Genomic DNA, 21,026 nt, shown 5'->3' on the forward strand with positions numbered 1-21,026 from the left:
TAAGGTGAGATAAGCCTATGTATTTAATTCTCTGCCCCACTGACATGACTGAGAAAACAGGAAATCAGGTAGAATGCCAAATGCACGGTTTAGCCACAAACAGGAGAGGAGTGAGGGAAGCACCAAGCAGCGTGTCAGTCATCACTGGCAAGCTAGCTGGGGAGGGAATAAAGGGAAGTCCTCGGTCAGAGCTTCACCTAAACCCCACCTTGGAGCAGCAGAGATGAATGATAAAGCCAGGTCTGTGAACAGCTGACAAGGAGTGGATTCTCGCACTCTGGAGGCTAGGACTAAGGAATCCCAGAGCGAGGCTCTCAGCTAACCCGGGGTGGTTATCGTACACTGAACGCTGTGGGCCCATGGCCGTGGTTGGCTCTGCTCACTCTGACTCTGGAGGAGGGCTGCAAGGCTGCTCTGCCGGGCTGGTTGGAAGAGGTGCTAACTTCTAGCCGCTGAGGCAGACTGAGAGGGGAGCTCAGTCACTGCACGGTGAAAACTCCCTTTCCTACATTCCCTACCCCACCAATCCACCTGCCACAACTCCGTACCCCAAACAGAATAATTATACTTCCACAGTGGAAAAATTATAAAAAATTTAAATTATCACCCTATTCTTGGGTCTGTACCTGAAAGATTTAACAAAGATCCACATGCTTTTATTCAAAATTAATCTCAACTCCCTAACACTAAGCAATCAGATATCCCATTCTGTAGATGAGCTGGGGAAAAGTAATTGGACATTAACAAAACATTCGGCATTTCAAAAGAAGAAAACTAATTTTAAAAACAGGACAAGGGGTACCTGGATGGCTCAGTCAGTTAAGCATCTGACTCTTGATTTCAGCACAGGTCACGATCTCAGGGTGTATGGGATAGAGCCGTGCGTCGGGCTCTGTGCTGATGGTGCAGAGCCTGCTTGGGATTGTCTCTCTCTGTCACCCTCTCTCTCTGACCTCCCCTGCTCATGCTCGTGTTCTCTCTCTCTCAAAATAAATAAATAAACTTAAAAAAATAGATAAAAGATAAAAGCAGAACAAGTGCTCTCTTCTGAAACAGACTTGTTTCAAGAAACAGAAAGAAATATTTTAGTGTCTAATATATATTTTCAAATTTTCAGCAAGATTTAAGACCCCATATTAACAAAACAGGCACTAACGGGCATAAAAAGGAAACCATCAGGAGGCATAAGTATACTCAGAATGTCAAAGTAACAATAACCACATCCTAAAAGAACTCAGAACACGGAACACTGGATGCTGCAGGAAACAAAATCAAACAAATGAGAAACCTTATATAAGAAATTCTCCCAACATCAGAGTAAAAAACTTAAGGAGACGAAAATTATTAATTAATAAGAGAAACAGGGAACAGATTTGGGAGATGTAACTAATGTACATATAATAGGAGTCTTGGAGGGTCTGAATAGAGCAGGCCACTTAGAAGCAAAAAGAGGAGATAAAGAAGAATAAGAAGACAGTCTGCCTGGGCTGAAAAATGACCTGAGTTTTCAATTTAAAGGGTTTATTTATAGAGGAAACACTAATTTTTACAAATCTACAATCAGACAAATACTGGCCAATTTCTGAGTTTCAAAGAAAATATTCTAAAAGCATTTTATCCAGACAGAGAGAAAAAAAGGTAAGTTTCCAACAAAGGGGAGACAGTGGCACCAGCCTTTATTCCACAGTATTTAAAAGCCAGATGGCAAAGGACAGTTGAAAGGGTCTGGGGGGAAAGACTGCTACCATAATGCTGGCAGATCATCTGGGATAAACAAGAACTCATAAAGCAAAGGATGCACACATCCTTTCCCAGCCAATTACTCAACGTTTACCAACAACCGGGAATAAAGTCAGAACATGATTCTAATAATTGGAAAGACTACAGAAATGAGCAATAAACAGTGAAATGACTAGAATTCAATTTAAATGACTATAGTTGATGTACTGTCATCTTTAACAAAAAATCTTTTGAAAAAGATAAAGAAGATACATGAATAAAAATCTGGATTTAAAACCCCAGATCAGGGGCGCCTGGGTAGTTCAGTTGTTTGAGCATCCGACTTTGGCTTAGGTAATGATCTTGTAGTTTGTGAATTTGAGCCCTGCATGAGGCTTGCTGCTCTCAGAGCATAGCTTGCTTCAGATCTTCTGTCCTCATCTCTCTGTCCCTCCCCCGCTTGTGCACACACACTCTCTCTCTCAAAAATAAATAAAACATTAAAAAAATATCCCAGATCATGTAAACCACAATTATGGATGGAGGGGGAGGGGTAGCACAAAGAAAAATCATATACTAAATATCTCCTATTTTACAAGAAAAGAAAGTATATAGCTTCTGACAATAACAGAAATGTCAATTTTACAATTATGTCTTTTAGAATTTGAAAGCATAATTATTAAAAAGAAATACAGTTAACACTAGAGCAAAGACTTTGGTTTCATAGAAACTATGGTGGGTGCGAAGCTCAACTCACAAATTGTGTGAATAAAGTACCGATCTCTCCAAACTTCTGCTATCTCATCTACCAAATAGGGATGATAATGGTTCTTTATTATAGGCTTATTTTGACGAGTGACTAAAATCAAGTGTGTAAAGTATATAGCCCACTGCCTGACTGTGGAAGTTCAGCTATAATAAAAGGGGTGGGTGGGGGTAAGGTGATAAATATAACAAAAGAAGAAAAAATAAAATGTAAAGCAAATAGCCGAATTAAACAGTGAGCAGAAATATCAAACATATCAAATTAATCAAACATATCAATTATTACGATACTGAAGAGGGATTACATTTTTCTATTAAAACACAAAGACCTTCAGACAAAATTTTTTAAAAAATACAGATACTCTTGTTATTTTTAAAAAGACAACATCATTATTTACTCAACATAATATGTGAGTATATACTATGTACCGGCCACTGTTCTAGGACCTAGGGATATAGTAGGAAACAAAAGACAAAGCCTCAGACCCATTCAGATATGGGGGCAGCACATTCCAGGCAGAGGCCTGGGCATGCTTAGAGAAAAGTGACCAAGAGGAAGGTACATGAATTCAGAGACAGAACTGAGAAGGTCGGGGCCAGATTCCGTAAGACTTCTCAAGCCATGTCTGGACTGGGATTTTACTATCAATGAGAAGTGAGTCACTGGAGAGCTCTGAGCAAGAGTGATATGGTCCAATTCCCTTTCCTCGACAGTGAAAGTACACCATTCTGACTGGTGTACTAGAAACTGACCTGAGGGCAGTAAGAGTAGAGGTAGAAAGATCAATGAGAAAATTAGTGTAATAATCTAGTAAAGAGATGATAGTGTCTCAGATAAGGGTGGTAGCAATGGAGATGGTAAGGAAGCAGTTGGACTCCTCCGGACATAGTTTGAAAGATTAGCTGACTGTTTGGATGTAGGAAGAGAAAGAAAAAGAGGAGCCAAGGATGACTGCCAGCCTTTTGGCCAGAGCCGTGGAAGGATGTGGTTGCCCACAGCTGAGATGGGAAGGGTAAGGGAAGAGCAGGTGTGGGAGACAATGACTGGGCATCCTGTCTCAGATGTGTGAAATCTGAGAAGCCCTTTATGGGGAGAGGGAAGAGTAAAAGAAATAGCCAGTCAGATCTTTGAATCTTGAGAGGACAGAACCAGAGATGTACATTTAATAGTGATCAGCATATAATATCATGAAACCAGGTCAATTTATCCAGGAAAGAAGTGCAGATTGAGAAAGAGAGGTCCCAGGATGAAGGCCTGGAACACATCACTGTCTAAAGATGGAGGACAAGAGGAAGAACCAACCGGGGGGTGGAGAAAGAATGGCCAATGGAGTAGAATAAAAACCAGAAGAGTGAGAGGTCTTAGAAGCCAAGAGGAAAGTAGGAGAGAATGAACAAGTGTCAAACCTGACTGACAGGACAAGGAAGACGATGACTGAGACTGTCCATTGGATTTAGTGATGGAGAGGTCACCGGTGACCTGGACAAGGGCGGACTGGTGGAGAAGAGGGGGAAAGCCTGAAAGGCAGGGTAGGAAAGACAAAGGGAAGAGAATAGACACAACTCGTAAGGAGCTTTATTATAAGGAGCAGGAAATTGAAAACATCAGTAATTCAAGAGACAAATGGGATCTAGAGATGATTGTCAAATGTCAGGATACTTGATGATGCAAGAGAGAGGGAGTATATTGCTATAGTGACAAAGATTTTTAAAAACTAAAAGGCAAATAAAAGAAAGCAAAAACTTAAAAAGTACAGCAATGTAAGAATAGGCAAAGTAGAATCCAAGACAAAAAGCATTAAATGGGATAGAAATTAATATATATTTCTGATAAACTATGGAACTTAACTAGTTAAACAAGTCTTCCCCGTAAGAGTACTTCACCCAGATGAATTTATGGGGAAGACTGTAAAACTTCCTTGCATTTTTAAACTGATCCCGACTCAAAAGGAACATATTTCAATTCATTTGAACAAACTAGCAGAAACCTGATACCAAAAACTGACAGAAAAGGGAAGAAGAAACAAAGTTAAATCTCTGTTACAAAAATTGATAAAATGTCTTAAAGAAAATAGGAGTAAATTAAATCCAGCAACGGATTACAAGAAAACCAGGTAAAATCCAGACAGGATTTATTCCAGAAATAAACTGATAGCTCCACATAGACAACAGGACTATAATTATTCATATTATTATTTAAAAGTAGAAAAATAGGGGCGCCTGGGTGGCTCAGTCGGTTAAGCGTCCGACTTCAGCTCAGGTCATGATCTCACAGTCCATGAGTTCAAGCCCCGCGTTGAGCTCTTTGCTGACAGCTCAGAGCCTGGAGCCCGCTTCAGATTCTGTGTCTCCCTCTCTCTCTGCCCCTCCCCTGCTCATGCTCTGTCTCTCTCTGTCTCAAAAATAAATAAGAACATTAAAAAAATTTTTTTAAGTAGAAAAATAATTAAAATTGTCTCAGATGTTAAAAGATTATTAAATATAAATTCATTTAATATTCAGGACAACAAAAAATTATTTAGGCATAGAAAGGTATTGCCTCAACATGATAAAGAATATCCATCTGAAACCCACTGCCAATGAAAACCATATATGATGATCAAACATTTGAGGCATTGCTAAACAAGTCAAGAACAAGAGAATAATGCCAACTACAACCATTACTTTTCAATAGGGTCTTGGAAATTTTAGTCAGTGTAGTAAAACAAGGAAAAGACATTTTTAAAAGCATAGCTATAAGAAAGAAAAAAGATAAAATTATCATTTTTTTGCAAATTATACAGCAATCTGAGTAGAAAACTCAAGAGACTAAAAGGAAAAATTATTAAAACTCTTTTTTAAGTTTCATCAGAATGGCAGTATGCCCAACACGGATAGGAATCGATAGCTTTTTACAGACTATACTAGGTAGATTCTAATTAAAAATTCTACTTTCAAAAGCAAGCTCTCTCTTCCCAAAAATCTCTCTGGTGCAGTGCCATCCAGTACAAAGGTAGTGTGAGCCATATATGTAATTTTAAATAGTCTAGTTGTCACATTAAAAATAGGTGAAATTAATTTTAATATGTTTAATATGTCCAAAGTATCATTTTTTAAAGTTTATTTTGAAAGAGAGAGAGAGAGAGAGAGAGAGGGAGAGAGTGTGTGAACAAGCACAAGTGGAAGAAGAGAGAAAGAGAGAGAGAGAAAGAGAGAGAGAGAAAAAATCCCAAGCAGTCTCCAAGCTATCAGCATGGAGCCCGACATGGGGCTTGAACTCACAAGCTGTGAGATCATGACCTGAGCCAAAATCAAGAGTCAGATGCTTAACTGACTGAGCCACCCAGGCACCCCCAAAATATTATTTTAACATATAACAATATTTTAAAACAACTTTTGAGATATTTTCATTCTTTTTTCAAGGAGCCTTCAACATCATAGGGTTTGTTTGTTTGTTCTGACAGCACATCTCAATGGGAATAGCCACATTTCAAGTCCTCACTTGACGTCATCTATGGTGACCATCAATGGTCAAGCCATCTATGGTCAAGGGCCATTGATGAAATAGGACAGTGTAGCTCTAGTAGACTTAGCTATGTGCCTAAGAAAATTTGGGGCCTAAGAAAATATGGTTGGGACTTACAAACTTGAAAATCTCAAAACTTCTAAGGAACATAAAAAGACATTTTAGTAAAAGGACAAACATGACATATGCCCAGAAGGAAGTTCCAATACTTTCCAATTGGTAAAGATACCAATTTTCTCCTCCAACTTATTATATAAATGGAACATAAGCCCGGTCAAATTTCCAATGACTTTTTTTGGGGAAGATCTGACAAAATGATTCCAAAGACTGGAAGCATAAATGCCAAAGAATAGCAAGAAAATTTGAAAATAACAAGTAAAAACGTTTGGAGTTTGCCATATCAGATATCTAAGTATCAGTTTTGTTTTTTTTTTATAAATTTTTTTTTTAACGTTTATTTATTTTTGAGATAGAGAGAGACAGAGCATGAACGGGGGAGGGGCAGAGAGAGAGGAAGCCACAGAATCGGAAGCAGGCTACAGGCTCTGAGCCGTCAGCACGGAGCCCGACGCAGGGCTTGAACTCACGGACTGCGAGATCGTGACCTGAGTGAAGTCGGCCGCCCAACCGACTGAGCCACCCAGGCGCCCCTCTAAGTATCAGTTTTTATATATTTTATCAATTTATAAACATTAAAACAATGCAATACTGGAAGTTTGATAAAGAGACTATAAAAACTACTACAGGTAAGAATTTAATATATGATAGGAGGAATTATAAATAAGTGGGAAAGGAATATGTTAGTAAATACATGTATTGGAACCACTTATAAAAAATGTACAGTACACATGTCTATTTTATATCTTACACCAAAATAAATACTGCATGACTTTTTAAGTGAAAAAATAGAAAGCCGTAAGGTGACAGAAGTCTGTAGTTGAACATTTACATATTTATATAATTCTGAAGTAGGGGGCCTCTTAATAGAAATCATAAAGTAAAAGAAAAACAGATTGGTGATAAAATACTCTATCAAAAACATTTAAAAAGCTAATTTCAAACTGGTAAAATGGGTCCAGTATACATAAACAATAAAAATACTAATACACACTAAATATTATATATAAAATACTAAAAATACTATTACATAAGTAGCTTGCATAGATCAGTAAGAGAAAAAATGAACAATACAAAAGAAAAAAGAGAGGGTTAATGACAAACAGGCCAACTTACAAAAGAAAGGACAAATTTTCACCTATCAAACTGGCAAAGATGAAAAGACAGTGATTATGTTTGACAAAGGTACAAGAAATGGGCACTCTTGACCATGACATGGACAATCATTCTTGAGGGAAATTTGGCAGTATGTATGAAAAGCGTTAAAAACATGTGTATCTTTCCCTTTTTCTGAGGTACCTAGACTAAGCAAATTCACAGAGACAGAAAGTAGAACAGATATTACCAGGGGCTGAGGGAGGACCAATGGGGAGCTAGTAGTGAATGAATACAGACCTTCTGATTGGGATGATGGAAACATTCTAGAAATGTATAATGGTGATGGTTGCACAACACTGTGAATATACATAATGCCACTGAATTCTATACTCAAAAATGATTAAAATGGCAAACTTTAGGTTGCAATGTTACCACAATTTTTAAAAGGTTTTCCATTGCATGACTATAAACATTCATTAAACCATGTTTCTACTATTGAATATTTAGGTTTTTCCCAAATTTTTAACAATTAAAAAATATGATTAAAACTTAGACCCAGTATTTTCATTTGTTAGGATTTATCCTATGATAATAATGAAGGATATGGGTAAAGATATGTATTTTCCTCCTGGCCCTGTTTATAATAATAGAAAGTGGGAAATGTAAATAACTAATATATACAATTGGTCAAATAAATGATCACACACAGTGGAAAATTAGGCAGCTATTGAAAAGTATACTACAGACAAACATCTACTGATATTAAGGGGAAATGATTAAAAACAGTATGTATGTAAACTTTAAAGGAAGTAAATGCATAGGAAAGTACCTGGAAGAATATATAAATTTTTGTTAGCAGTATTACCACTGAGTGAATGGGATTTGTTACATATTTATGCTTTTTTTTCTTGTTAGTATTTTTCTGCAATGAGCATGAACTCTCTTTGAAAAAAAAAACTAATAAAAGAAACTTAATTTTGAAGAAATCATTTAGTAACCCTCCCAGTTATTTCTCCTTTCTCAGAGGTAACACTGTGCTTTCACTTACTATACAAAGTGCCCCCCCCCAAAGAAAACATCAGCTTGACAGATTGTTTATTATTATCTGACAGACCAGCAGGTATTTCTTTCCCTGAACTAAATAACTATGAATGTGGTTATATGAAGAAATCCCTAGGGCACCTGGGTGGCTCAGTTGGTTAAGTATCCAACTTCTACTCAGGTCATGATCTCACGGCTTATGAGTTCGAGCCCCACGTCAAGCTCTATGCTGACAGCTCAGAGGCTCCAGGCTTTGGATTCTGTGTCTCCCTCTCTCTCTGCTCCTCCCCTGCTCACGCTCAGTCTCTCTCTCTCTCTCTCTCAAAGATAAATACACATTTAAAAAAATAAAAAAATAAGAAATCCCTTTGGGCTTTGGTTTGCTTCTAAGCTGTGCAAAGTATCCAATGAAAATACTTTCTACTTTTGCTAAAGAGGTGGGTTTCCTTTTAGAAATGAGGGAGATGCTGTCACTGAGGAGTAATGCTACATGTGAAGCATGTTAGACATTCAAGTATCTGACCGGAACCTAGTAAAATTGAGAGCAAGAAAACCGTAATGCCTTATACAGTATCCCAAAAGCATATGCAACTGTAGAAGAAATAATATTATAATAGAGGTATATAGCAAACAGATCCAGTCCCAAAGGCGTTTTTGTTTGGGTGTCCCATATAGTAGTTGTAAATCTAGAACAGGAAACTTAAAATAATTAAGATCACATATTTATAACATCATATTCGATTAGGTTAGAAAAGTGCAATTTCTGTCATCATGTCATAAAAAGATGTGTTTTTCTCTCAGATCTCTTATAAAGAAAAGTCTCCTCTATTGTTACAGATAGGGCTGTTTTCAATCAGTTACAAGGAGCAATTCAATTACTAGATGGTTTAGTGCAGTAACTGACTCCAGACTAATTTAATTTCTTTAGGTCTCTAAAGATCAATTGATCTGATTTGACCCATCCCCAAAGGCTGTTTAGGGAAAATTCAGACTTAAATACCTGGAAATGAAATCCAAAACCTTGGCCAATTTCACACTAGTTAGGTCATCTTGCAAACTTTCAGCTGGTCACAGAAGATGCTCTTTTTGCTCTCAGACCATTGAAAGCTACTCAGCTTCACGTTCATGTGACTGCTCCCCACATCAGGATGCTTATTCAATAAGTGGAAAATGTGCCTGCATGTATTATTAAATCTGCTGTTCTAAAGGGCAGTCAGTCTGGGGACTCACATCTCGTGAGTGCACGTGCAACTAAGAGGCTATTTTTACTCTAGGAGTAGTTTATTAAGACTACTAAAGTACACTTAGATGGGGCAAAAAAATAACAATATAATTATTTCATATTTTTATATTTATAAGGTATTTCATAAATGTTATCTTACTTGATTCTCATAACAAACCTCTGAAGTGAGCAGGGTTATTGTTCCCATAGGAAACAGACTCAGAGGCTAGGAGACTTCTCCAGGATCACTGTGCCAGTAAAAGGCAGAGCTGGGAGTCTAACTGATGAGTTTGTCACCCAGTATATTATACCCATCCCTTGATTTGAGACAGAAGATAGGGCACACACTACAAAAACACACCACTACGGCCCCACTGAGCCACTGTCTTCATTCTTACCTGCTACCTGACTTAAACAGACAAGTTCACTTATGATTCCACCTGTACACATCTCCTTTGCATCAGTGCCTCTGGCGTTCCAGAAACAAATGAAAAAGGTCACGCTTGAATGAGAGCAGCCTTTGCAAATGGATTCATTTGTCACCCACACTGCTGATGCTACATTCTCACTGACTTCAGTCTCAAGGCCTATCTGCTTGCCTTTGTCCCACCTAATTAGAGAGCTACCCACTTGGAGTCTCTCTGCAGTTTGCAATGGATTTTCTTTTCTTTTCTTTAAAAAAAATTTTTTTTAATGTTTATTTATTTTTGACAGGGAGAGAGAGAGAGAGAGAGAGCGAGCATGAGTGGGGGAGGGGCAGAGAGAGAGGGAGACACAGAATCCGAAGCAGGCTCCAGGCTCTGAGCTGTCAGCGCAGAGCCCAACGAGGGGCTTGAACTCACGGACCGCGAGATCATGACCTGAGACGAAGTCGGACGCTTAACTGACTGAGCCACCCAGGCGCCCATGCAATGGATTTTCAACCACAAGCTCAATTTTCTTTCCCTGATCTCAGCACCCACAGCCACTTGTCAAGCTCCCCAACCACTTAATGTCTCTCTTTTACTCAAATCCCATAGCACTTGCCCCACTTTCAGCCTATCCTGCTGGCTTCTCCACCTCCCCACTGAGTCTCTATATCTGTTTCTCCAACTCAAAACCACCCACCCCCCATGCTCTGCCACTCGGGAAGGCTGAGGGAAGGATCAGAAAGATGTTGTTAAAATGTGTAATTAGTTCTTCATCTGCAATTGCCAGGACAGGTTGGAAAGAAGTGCGGAGGTCAGGATACGTGACCATGTGGTAGGTAACACAGGGTGTGACAGAAACGTGTAGCAGTTAGTAGGGAAATCGCACAAAGATTTGGAGGTAAATTAAACCTAAAGGCTGGTGGTGAGGGTACACCACCTGTCAAAGACTTCAGGCCACATGAAAGAATAAGTTCAGAAGATAAAAAAGGTCTAAAGATCTAACGTGTAACATGGTGACTAGAGTTGATAACACTTTTTGTATAATTGAAATCTGCAAAGAGAGGAGAACTTAAATGTTCTCATACAAAAAAAAGAAGTACAGAAAGTTACATAGTAGGTGTAAGAGTTACAAATAATCAGGTTGAAAAATCTTCTCCCTATAAAAAACACACATTTTTTTTGCCATTCCTATGGGCAAGCTATGGATCTCATTATAGTCATTACTCATCACATAGATGGCCTCGCAATGTGTGAACCATTTCAATTAAGTAAAAAGTGAAGTTCCAGGCACACGATTGTCACTTGTCTTCTTAAAGGTCCTGAGATCTGATGTCTCTCCTACAGCATAGACTCAGTCTACACCATAGGTAAAATATGTGCCTTGAGTTAAATTAGATCTCCTTGCTTCGACATTCCAAACTACTCATATTCTTCATGCTAGCAAATATGTCCACTTCAGAAGGCAAAGGCTATCAAAATTCCATTTCTCTACAGATTGCCACTCGAGACATGAAGCTTAGTATCATCAAAAGGATTGAGTCATTGATAACGAAGAAACCCTATTTTTTACAGTTGAGTAAATGTCCCAACCAAAAAAAACACTTCCTTGGAAATAGCACAGAGCAGACGCAGACATAGCAGCTGTCAAAGCTTAAGCAGCTGCATATCTAAGGGTTTATAGGTGGAAGGGGAAGTGGGGTGGCGAATCGGAGACTATCTACAGCAAGGTTATGGTTCTTTGGCGTTGAAAGGAGTGTGTTCCTACAAACTCGCTCTTTTTTTTTTTTTATCTTATCTGGACAAAAAAGTAAACAGAAAATTCTCATTACCTCTCAATGTCAGTGAGCCTGGAGGAGTCCCGGAATCCTTTGGCAAAAGGGTTGCTATCTATTTTCAGCTTGGTTATCTGGAAAGGAATGAATGGGCAACAAGACAGTATCATTTCCGAGGTTTGAGTTTGTTTTGTTCATTTTCCATGCCACCCCAAGAAAACTTAACGTCTCTCAGGACCGTGGGAAGGGTGGAAAGTGACAGAGAAGTTCGCAGGAGGGATGGATCACAGCCGAGTGGGACAGCTGATCAGGGAAGGCCTCAGAGAGGAGGGACTTGGAGACCGGCTGGTCCTGGAGAACAGGCTGAAGGTCAACGTATAGAGACAAATGGTGGGGGTGGAGCTTTGTGAACACTGTGGCTGCTCTGTGAAGTATTGAAGAGGGCAGGGAGTGAGGGAGCTGTCTAGGCCAGCACTGGTGGGTGATGGGGAATAGAAACAAGAGTGTTGCCTCATGCTGAGTTGGCAGCATCATTTGTGAATCCTATAGGCACATACATATACCACAATGGATGCAAAGATAAAATGGCCAATAATAGCTTCATGTTCAATACTAGATTGAAATCCATGACATAAATACATGATATAAAGCTTTCAGAGTATAATTTACCCCTGCTCCCCTTTCCATCTGACCAAATTAGAATCAGTCTTTTGTTATCCTCCCGTACAATGCTATTTATAGACTCCGTGCTTACACAGGGAAAAAAAAAAAATTCCCTAATAAGAATCACAGTCTGAAGTCCTGAGTACCTACGATGTCCTAGTCATAATTCCCACAGTATTAATATTAATGTAAAAAGATCCATTAAATCGTATGTACTGTCCATCCAAAGAAATAGACATCAGGTTAAGAAGCAAAAAAATAAAAGAAACACCGATTAAAAGATACCTGACTTGTAAAATTCATGATTAGAGCCGAAAAGAACCCAGGAGGACCAGGACACGGCTAATAGATATCTGAATTAGAACCACAGACACCTTTAAACAGAGTCATAGGCCATTGGTATCAAAACAAGAACCCATGTAAATCTTTAGAGAGAAATGCACAAAACAGTCTTAACCTGAAGAAAAAGTTACAATTGAGGCACATCCTCCTCGTAAGCACTAAACAACAATCAAAATAACCTGAAATACTCTTATGCCAAAATGCAACTATTCCTCTGATCAGAGTGTATCCGCTGTTCATTTTAAATAACACCTAGGGGTGCCTGGGTGGCTCAGTCGGTTAAGCGTCCGACTTCAGCTCAGGTCACGATCTCACGGTCCGTGAGTTCGAGCCCCGTGTCGGGCTCTGGGCTGATGGCTCAGAGCCTGGAGCCTGCTTCCGATTCTGTGTCTCCCTCTCTCTCTGCCCCTCCCCCGTTTATGCTCTGTCTCTCTCTGTCTCAAAAATAAATAAACGTTAAAAAAAAAAAATTAAAAATAAATAAATAAATAACACCTAAAGAATTGCTTTTTTTCATTACAAAAGAAAGGCATTTGTTTCCATTTTGAGTTTTCTAAGTATGAACTAACCAATGTACAAGCTGCAAAGAAGCTGTTTGCCTCACGTAAACTAGAACTTCCTGCACTATCCTATTCAGAGACTGCACTGCTCTGCCGTGAACACTGGCAGGATATAAGATTGATCATTGGATACTATTAAGTCTTAAGAGTACTCGACAATATCTCACAAATGTTCATTTTTAGCCTTTTCACACTCGTGCAGCCAAAAAAAAAATTACTAATTTCCTTTTCAGCTTAGTTAATGGACATTGGTAAATAAGGAAGGAAATAAGAAAACTGTTCTTAGTGAATAACAACAGCTAATTTAAGTTTGCATATAAAGAAATAGCCAGGACCTCTGAGGTTGCCTGGTTGATGGCCACCCAGGGTTCATACAGAACCTTCTCTACCTCTCCACCACCACTTCCATAGCCATGGATTTCTCAAGGGTCAAGTCTGTGTCAGTCCTATTTTCAGAGTAGGATTTAGGTTTGGGCTTTTGTTTGTTTTATTTTTGTTTGGGGGGGGCAAGTGAGCAAAGGGCAGAGAGAGAAAGAGAGGAGAGAGAGAATCTCACAAGGGGCAGGGAGAGAGAAAGAGAGAGAGGGAGAAGTGGGGCTCACCCTGAAGTGGGGCTCGAGCTCACCCAATGCAGGGCTGGAACGCACAAACCGTGAGATCGTGACCTGAGCTGAAGCCGGATGCTTAACCGACTGAACGACCCAGACGCCCCAGGATTTAATTTTGAAGGTCAATTTTCAGGATGAAGGAGAAATTTTTTATTTGTTTGAAATAAACTGTAAATATCCTCTAAAGCACAAGCAACTCCAATGTTCTAAAAACACCAACAAGAGTTTTAAATCCTCAGATAGGAGCTATGTCTCTTTCTACTGAATAATTGTAAGTTAAAACGCTTTCTATTTCCAAAGTGCCTTATAGTTCACGAAAATGCTTTCACAATCATTCATCAACACATCTTTAATGAGGACCGATTACCTATCCTATACTATGCTAAATGTTGGATCGTGCAAAACTGAAGAACACATGGTCCCTGCCCTAACGGAGCTTAAAATTCCAAGGCACAAAGCAGAGGGATACATAGCTTCCCAGAACAGACGGTGACTTACAGGCCACTAAAGATGGTGGCACCATAGTCACTGAAGTGCTAGTGATGTTAAGGGTGAACCAAACCCAGATGAAAATTTCAAACCAAAACTGTGAGGTAGGACAGTAAAGGCTTCCTTCAGGCTCAAGTCCTATAACCTAATGAATAAATTTTTTTTTAATGTTTATTTATTTATTTATTTTTTTAATATATGAAATTTACTGTCAAATTGGTTTCCATACAACACCCAGTGCTCATCCCAAAAGGTGCCCTCCTCAATACCCATCACCCACCCTCCCCTTCCTCCCACCCCCCCATCAACTCTCAGTTGAATAAATTTTTAAAGTGAATAAAGTTTTATGGAGACAATGGCAGATATCTGATGGAAAAGCTAATTTTGAAAGAAGTTCTTTTACAACCATTCCAAATGTGACTACCAAGCTTTGTTTGAGTCTTCACAAACTAATAGAAAGTATGATCTATCTGGCATAATGAGTAAAAAAGGCTGTTGATCTGCTTTGTCCCTGTAAAGGATTTTAAAAATTATATTTGCTCTTCTTCATTATTTTCAAAAGGTAAAGACTAGTGGCTCAGAATGTGATGACTGTCGTAGAGAATAAATACTCTCAGCATGTGTGTGTTGTTCGAGTGATACGTCACCATATCTCATATTACTGCCATGACTCTGAAGAAGTGAATCACATTCAACAGGTGTTCAGATTTCTTTGGGATTTTCTTTCAGTATTAGAATTTTATTTTATATTATTTTATTTTTAAATGTTTATTTATTTTTGAGAGAGAGAGCGCACGAGGAGGGGAGGGGCAGAGAGAGAAAGGGGACAGAGGATCCAAAGCAGGTTCTGTGCGGATAGCCTGATGCGGGGCTCAAACTCAAGAACCGTGAGATCATGACCTGAGCTGAAGTCATAAGCTTAACCAACTGAGCCACCCAGGCACCCCAGAATTTTCTAGTTCCAACATCTTTTCACTCCCTCTTTCGTAATCCCCAGGCAGATCAATGGTAGCTTTTTTCTTCACATTTTGATAGGATTTCAAAAGTACAGGAAAGATTCAAGAATAGTACAAGGCACTCTCATACACCTAGATTTACCAATTGGTTATAGCAACGATTTGACTTTAGTGTGCTAATTAGAAAAGGGGCTCAAGACAATAACCAGCTATTTACTTTTCTCTCTAGACCATTTATCGAATTTCAGGGAAAATAATCGCTTTTGGAAGTCAGAAGGAAAAAAGCTGAATCGATGTCTAATTACTAAAATTGTATGGGGGCCCTGGATTACCACTACAATCCTGAACAGGTTTTATTAAGACCTGATTAGCAGCACAAGGACTAGGAGTTAAATTTCCTAATGCATCCACCGTGTCCACAGCGGGTATCACTGGTCTCTGAGTTTGCTGGGGTGTTAACAATAAGACCCCAGAAATGTCTGTTGAAGTTTGCTTCAAGAACAAGCAATCAGAAATACGATTTCATCTTTTTGCCAGTGATGGGCTAGCAAAACTCTTCTTGGATTGACACAAATAGCATTTCATTTTGTTTTCTAATTTTAAAATAAAATAATTTTTAAATAGCAAGATTTTAACATTCTAGGTAATCATGCATTTTTAAAAGGTCATGCATAGATTTTATTCCATGGATATTCCAATAAAAACGAGTAGTTACATCGAAAGACATTTGTTTCTGAAGATAGAGTTGTATACCCCTTTGTAAAATTTGTGATAACTGAAAAAGTTATACCATCCAAGAACTGATTAGAGAAAGGACTTGAGTTACAGACGGTGATCTAAGCTGGACATCATTTCATTTGTTCTCTAACACAGAATCCCTGCCACGACATGCAACACTGTTGAACAATATCATCCATGTCGAGGGTAATACTACAAAAGGGTCCCAAAATAGTGATCAAACATAATACATTAGAAATAAAATGAAACTACAGGTATAGTTTATAGTTCAAAAACAAATTTTAAAAGCAGCAACGTTTTTCATTTTGTGAGGAAAAGCATTAAAGGGCAGGCTTCCTGCAGTCTGGTGGGTGCCTGCATTTATGCAAATCGCTGACTACTTCAGGCCAGAATATACTGCTGTTTCTTCACCTGTTATCTTAATAGAATACATTTCTTTTTTTGTAAGTAGGATTCTTGCCCAGTGCAGAGCCCATTCCATGGCTTGAACTCATGACCCTGAGATCAAAACCTGAGCTGAGATCAAGGGTCGAACGCTGACCCGAATGAGTCCCTCAGACACCCCAAACATAATGCATATCTTAACCAAGAAAAATTCACTCTTTTAACATCTCCTTTATCTATAGATAATAAATGTATGCAGAACTGAAGAGCAGATTTTGACACAGCCAGCTGCACCAAGGAGAAGGGGACCTTTCCCAGTGGTTACTACTCCATGTGATATCACTGGACTCTGAATCCAGCTGGCCCTCAGAGACCATTTCTCCAACTATCAGGAAAAGATCTGTCCAAAGGCATTTTAAAAATGAAACCTGACCTACACTTCAACTCTACAGCAATGGTCTGCCTGCTCAAAAACAATGTATGACCTTTAAATCTTAAATTATAAAATAGTTTGTTGAAAGTGTAATGTATTTAGGTTTTATCTAATAACGTAAGGAAATGCAATCATTTCCTCACGAAAACTGGAGGGAAAAAAAACAACAAAAACTGTCCCATTTTCATTACTTACAAATAAAACTACCAGCCACAATACAGGAGAAGCTTTTTCACAAATTCTGTTGAAAACTGATTTCACTTTTAATAGATATAAAAGTAACAGTGCTATCTAAAGAGATACAAAGGTGAGCCTCAGTGTGAACTTCTAAATCTCTCTCTTCTTTCTATTCTTTGTGCACAAAAAATTCTAATACTTATCCTAAGTACATGTTTATTTCCTATATATTTACTTTATTGTATATCTGCTGTAGGGAAATAGTACACAAGCATGGGATAGCTGTGAAAATGCAGTAGATGTGGGTAGGCTTGAGAAAGAATCAAGGATAACTTTAGAAAATTGCTTAAGACTAAGGAAAACATTAACCCCCAGACTGATTTATTCATCCCACATGTGTTTATTGAACACATGAATTTTGATTGGTCTTGTGAGGTTTATGAACCATTTACAAAACTGGCTTATTAGTATACCAAATTAAAATCTTCCACTATTACCTGAATTTCAAATATATACATGGCATGGGAATTATGGTTTAGCAGTACATGTAAAGAAATAAACTCAGACACAGCAGGATCTATTGAAAAAATTCGTTCTGAATTTAATCACTCCTATTAAAGGTTATTTAGCAATGAAGTGATATACTAATCACATTAATATTTATACTTTATGATGCAGTGAATGATAGCTAGGAACTGGTGAATGGATTTTAAGCCCACTTATAATCTCAATTAGAAATAAACATTTGCAAGATGAAAAACTAGTGTCAGGATGTGTGTTTATTAGTATCTTAGTCTATTTTAATGTATTTTACAAATTCATTGTCCAAACCTTAACACTGTCAATGGTCATTTCCTTGGGCTTGCAATGCCAATAAAAAGGAGAACCTCAGTTTTTTTCATCTACAAAATGGGTCTCATGGGGTCTTCTCCAGGAGACGAGTGTCAGAATTAAATGAGATACTGAGAAAAAAAGAGATTTTTTTAATTTAAATTAAAACGAATAAACCCAAACCATGAACTGTAGTTGGATCCTAGTTAAGAGGGGGTAAATGAAAAATTATAAATTTTTATAACAAATTACAAATTTGTTGGTCCATCCTGGAAATTTTAGTATGAACTGAATTTTAGAAGATATTAAGGAATAATTCTTATTAATTTTCTCAGCTGTGATAAAGATACTGTGCTTACAAAAATAATATTCTTATTGTCAGTATATACTTGTAGAAGTATTTACAGGGAAAGTATCATGACGTATTCAACTTAGTTTCAAATGATTGAAGGGAGGAGGAAAGTACATACAGAGAAACAGGGCAGGTGAGGTCCAGCAAATTTAGCAAAATGTTAAGTGCTGAATCTGGGTGCAGAATACATGAGGTTCATTTTACCATTTATTTAACTTTTGGATATTTGGGGGATTTTTTTAGTCTTTTTTTAAATTAACATACAGTATAATATTAGTTTCAAGTGTATGATATAGTCATTCAACATTTCCATACAATAGCTGGGGCTCATCACAGCAAGTGCACTCCTTAAGCCCCATCACCTATTTAACTCAGATCCTGACCCACCTCCCCTCAGGTAACCACCCAGTTTGTTCTCTATAATTAAGAATCAATGTTTTGGGGCGCCTGAGTGGCTCAGTTGGTTGGGCGTCCGACTTCAGCTCAGGTCATGATCTCACACTCCATGAGTTCGAGTCCCGCGTCGGGCTCTATGCTGACAGCTCAGAGCCTGGAGCCTGCTTCAGATTCTGTGTGTCCCTCTCTCTCTGCCCTTTCCCCTGCTCATGCTCTCTCTCTGTCTCAAAAATCAATAAAAACATTTACAAATTTTTTTAAATAAAAAAAAAGAATCTGTTTCTTGGTTGGTCTCTTGGTTTTTGTTTCTTAAATTCCATACATGAGTGGAATAGTATGGTATTTGTCTTTCTCTGACTGACTTCTTTCACTTAGCATAGTACTCTCTAGTTCCATCCATGTCATTACAAATGGCAAAGTTTCATTCTTTTCATTCTTTTTATTCCATTTTATACATATATATGTATATATATGTATATTCATCAACTGATGAATGGGTAAAGAATGTATATGTGTATATATAGATATCCACACATATAACATCTTCTTTATCCATTCATTAGTCAATGGACACTTGGGCTGTTTCCATTAATTTGGCTATTGTAGACAATGCTGCTATAAACATTGGGGTGCATGTATCTCTTTGAATTAGTATTTTTGTATTCTTTGGGTAAACATCACTGTTGAGTATTTGAAAATTTTTCTAAATAGGAAGTTCAGTGGAAAACAATTAAATGAGAGAGTGTCATTAAAGTGTCTGGCTCCTATTAGCTGTTAGTTTAGGATGATTACTATGTCATTACACTAGCTGCTCTACAGAGTGAACAGTGCCCTGCACGCAGCAGGTAAGTAGTGAGAACTTCCTGAAAAGAAATTTAAAAAATTAACATAAAGAGTTGAAATCCTCTCAAAAGGATGTCTCCGAGTCCATGAGGGTCACAAGCTGAGAGGAAATAAAGTTCTGCTTTCTTGGGGACACCGGGCACCTAAAGCTTAGAGGTTAAGAACACTGACCTTTGAGTCTAACCCCTTGGACTTAAATCTGTGGTGGGAGCAGTAAGGTCACCTTGGATGAATTATTTAATCCCACGCCTCAATTTTCCCAGCTGTAAATGTAACATAAAAATAGTTTGTTCCTATTTCGTAATATCCTTGTGAAGATTAACTAGGACAATGCACTTTAAGTGGTGCCCTGCACACAGTAAGTACCCAAATACTAGTTATTATTATAATTATGTAGGTAAAACCTCCTATCCCATTGTACCATGATCTGAGAGGTGCTACCAGTATTTATGCAGGATTGCTCCTTCACCTACTAAACTGAATCTATGGTGTTATTCTTAGAAACTTCCCTTCAATTTTCTTCAGTTTGTAAGTTTCACTAAAAGCCCACAATTTACCTATTCTTGCTTTGGTTTTCTTTACAGAGAATTCTGATAAAAGCAATGAAGTTTTCACATGACAAGTCTCTATTTGAGTCTCAAACATCAATGGGTTTCTTGTAGTAGTACAAATCTAATGTTTTATAGTACAAATGCTACAAATTCAATGTGTGTAAAGTGAATGTTTCAGGAATGCTTTCCAAATCTGTGATATCCATATTACACGTGTCCTCAAATAAAACCTAGTATCATTGGTGTCAGTGTTTCAGATTCTCAGAGAAACAGTACTAAAGTTGTAGACCTCCGTAGGCGTCATTCTATACCCAACTCTTTAGCTTGGGCATTCTCTGAAAGTATCTACTCTCGTGTTGTTACCTTAAGAGATAACCGATCCTGCTTCAAATTCTATGTCTCCCTCTCTCTCTGCTTCTCCCCCACTCATGCTCTGTCTCTCTCTCCTTCAAAAATAAATAAAAAGATTAAAAAAAATTAGAAAAAAGGGGCGCCTGGGCGGCTCAGTTGGTTAAGCATCTGACTTTGGCTCAGGTCATGATCTCACAGTTCATGAGTTCAAGCCCCACATCGGGCTCTGTGCTGACAGCTTAGAGCATGGAGCCTGCTTCAAATTCTATGTCTCCCTCTCTCTCTGCTTCTCCCCTGCTTATGTTCTCTCTCTGCTTCAAAAACAAATAAAAACATTAAAAAAAATTTTAAAAAGGGACGTCTGGGTTGCTCGGTTGGTTAAAGCGTCTGACTTCGGCTCAGGTCATGCCACTAATGTGTTAAAATCCCGAAGGTGACAGATCCTCTTTGCACACTCCAGAGACAGTCCAATAGTAGCCACATGCCTTATTTATAGAGTGTCTTACCATTTCCAAGGCATGTTTACACACAGTACCTCATGTGATCCTCACAGCAATGGTCAAGATGTTCTGGGTAGTTCTTAGCCCCAGTTTACAGGTAAGGAAAATGGCGGTCACAGTGGTGAAGTGATGTCTACTCCAAGTCACAGAGAAATTATAGGTGCTTATGTCTTACAGACACACATCCACTCCTGCCTTTTGCT

The 21,026-nt window shown here is 38.3% G+C and overlaps 1 protein-coding gene across 2 annotated transcripts in view; it reads right to left on the bottom strand.

The window, feature by feature from the left end:
* Positions 1-21,026, bottom strand: part of TBX20 (T-box transcription factor 20) — a 61,247-nt gene that overhangs the window by 25,422 nt on the left and 14,799 nt on the right. For both annotated transcript variants that reach the window (XM_053897118.1, XM_019418154.2), the window contains one exon: positions 11,707-11,783. In XM_053897118.1, the coding sequence (XP_053753093.1) occupies positions 11,707-11,783 (77 nt within the window). The remainder of the gene's footprint in view (positions 1-11,706; positions 11,784-21,026) is intronic.

The sequence above is a fragment of the Panthera pardus genome, unplaced genomic scaffold, assembly GCF_024362965.1.
Source record: "Panthera pardus isolate Hobbes unplaced genomic scaffold, ASM2436296v1 HiC_scaffold_8, whole genome shotgun sequence".
Lineage (NCBI taxonomy): Eukaryota > Metazoa > Chordata > Mammalia > Carnivora > Felidae > Panthera > Panthera pardus.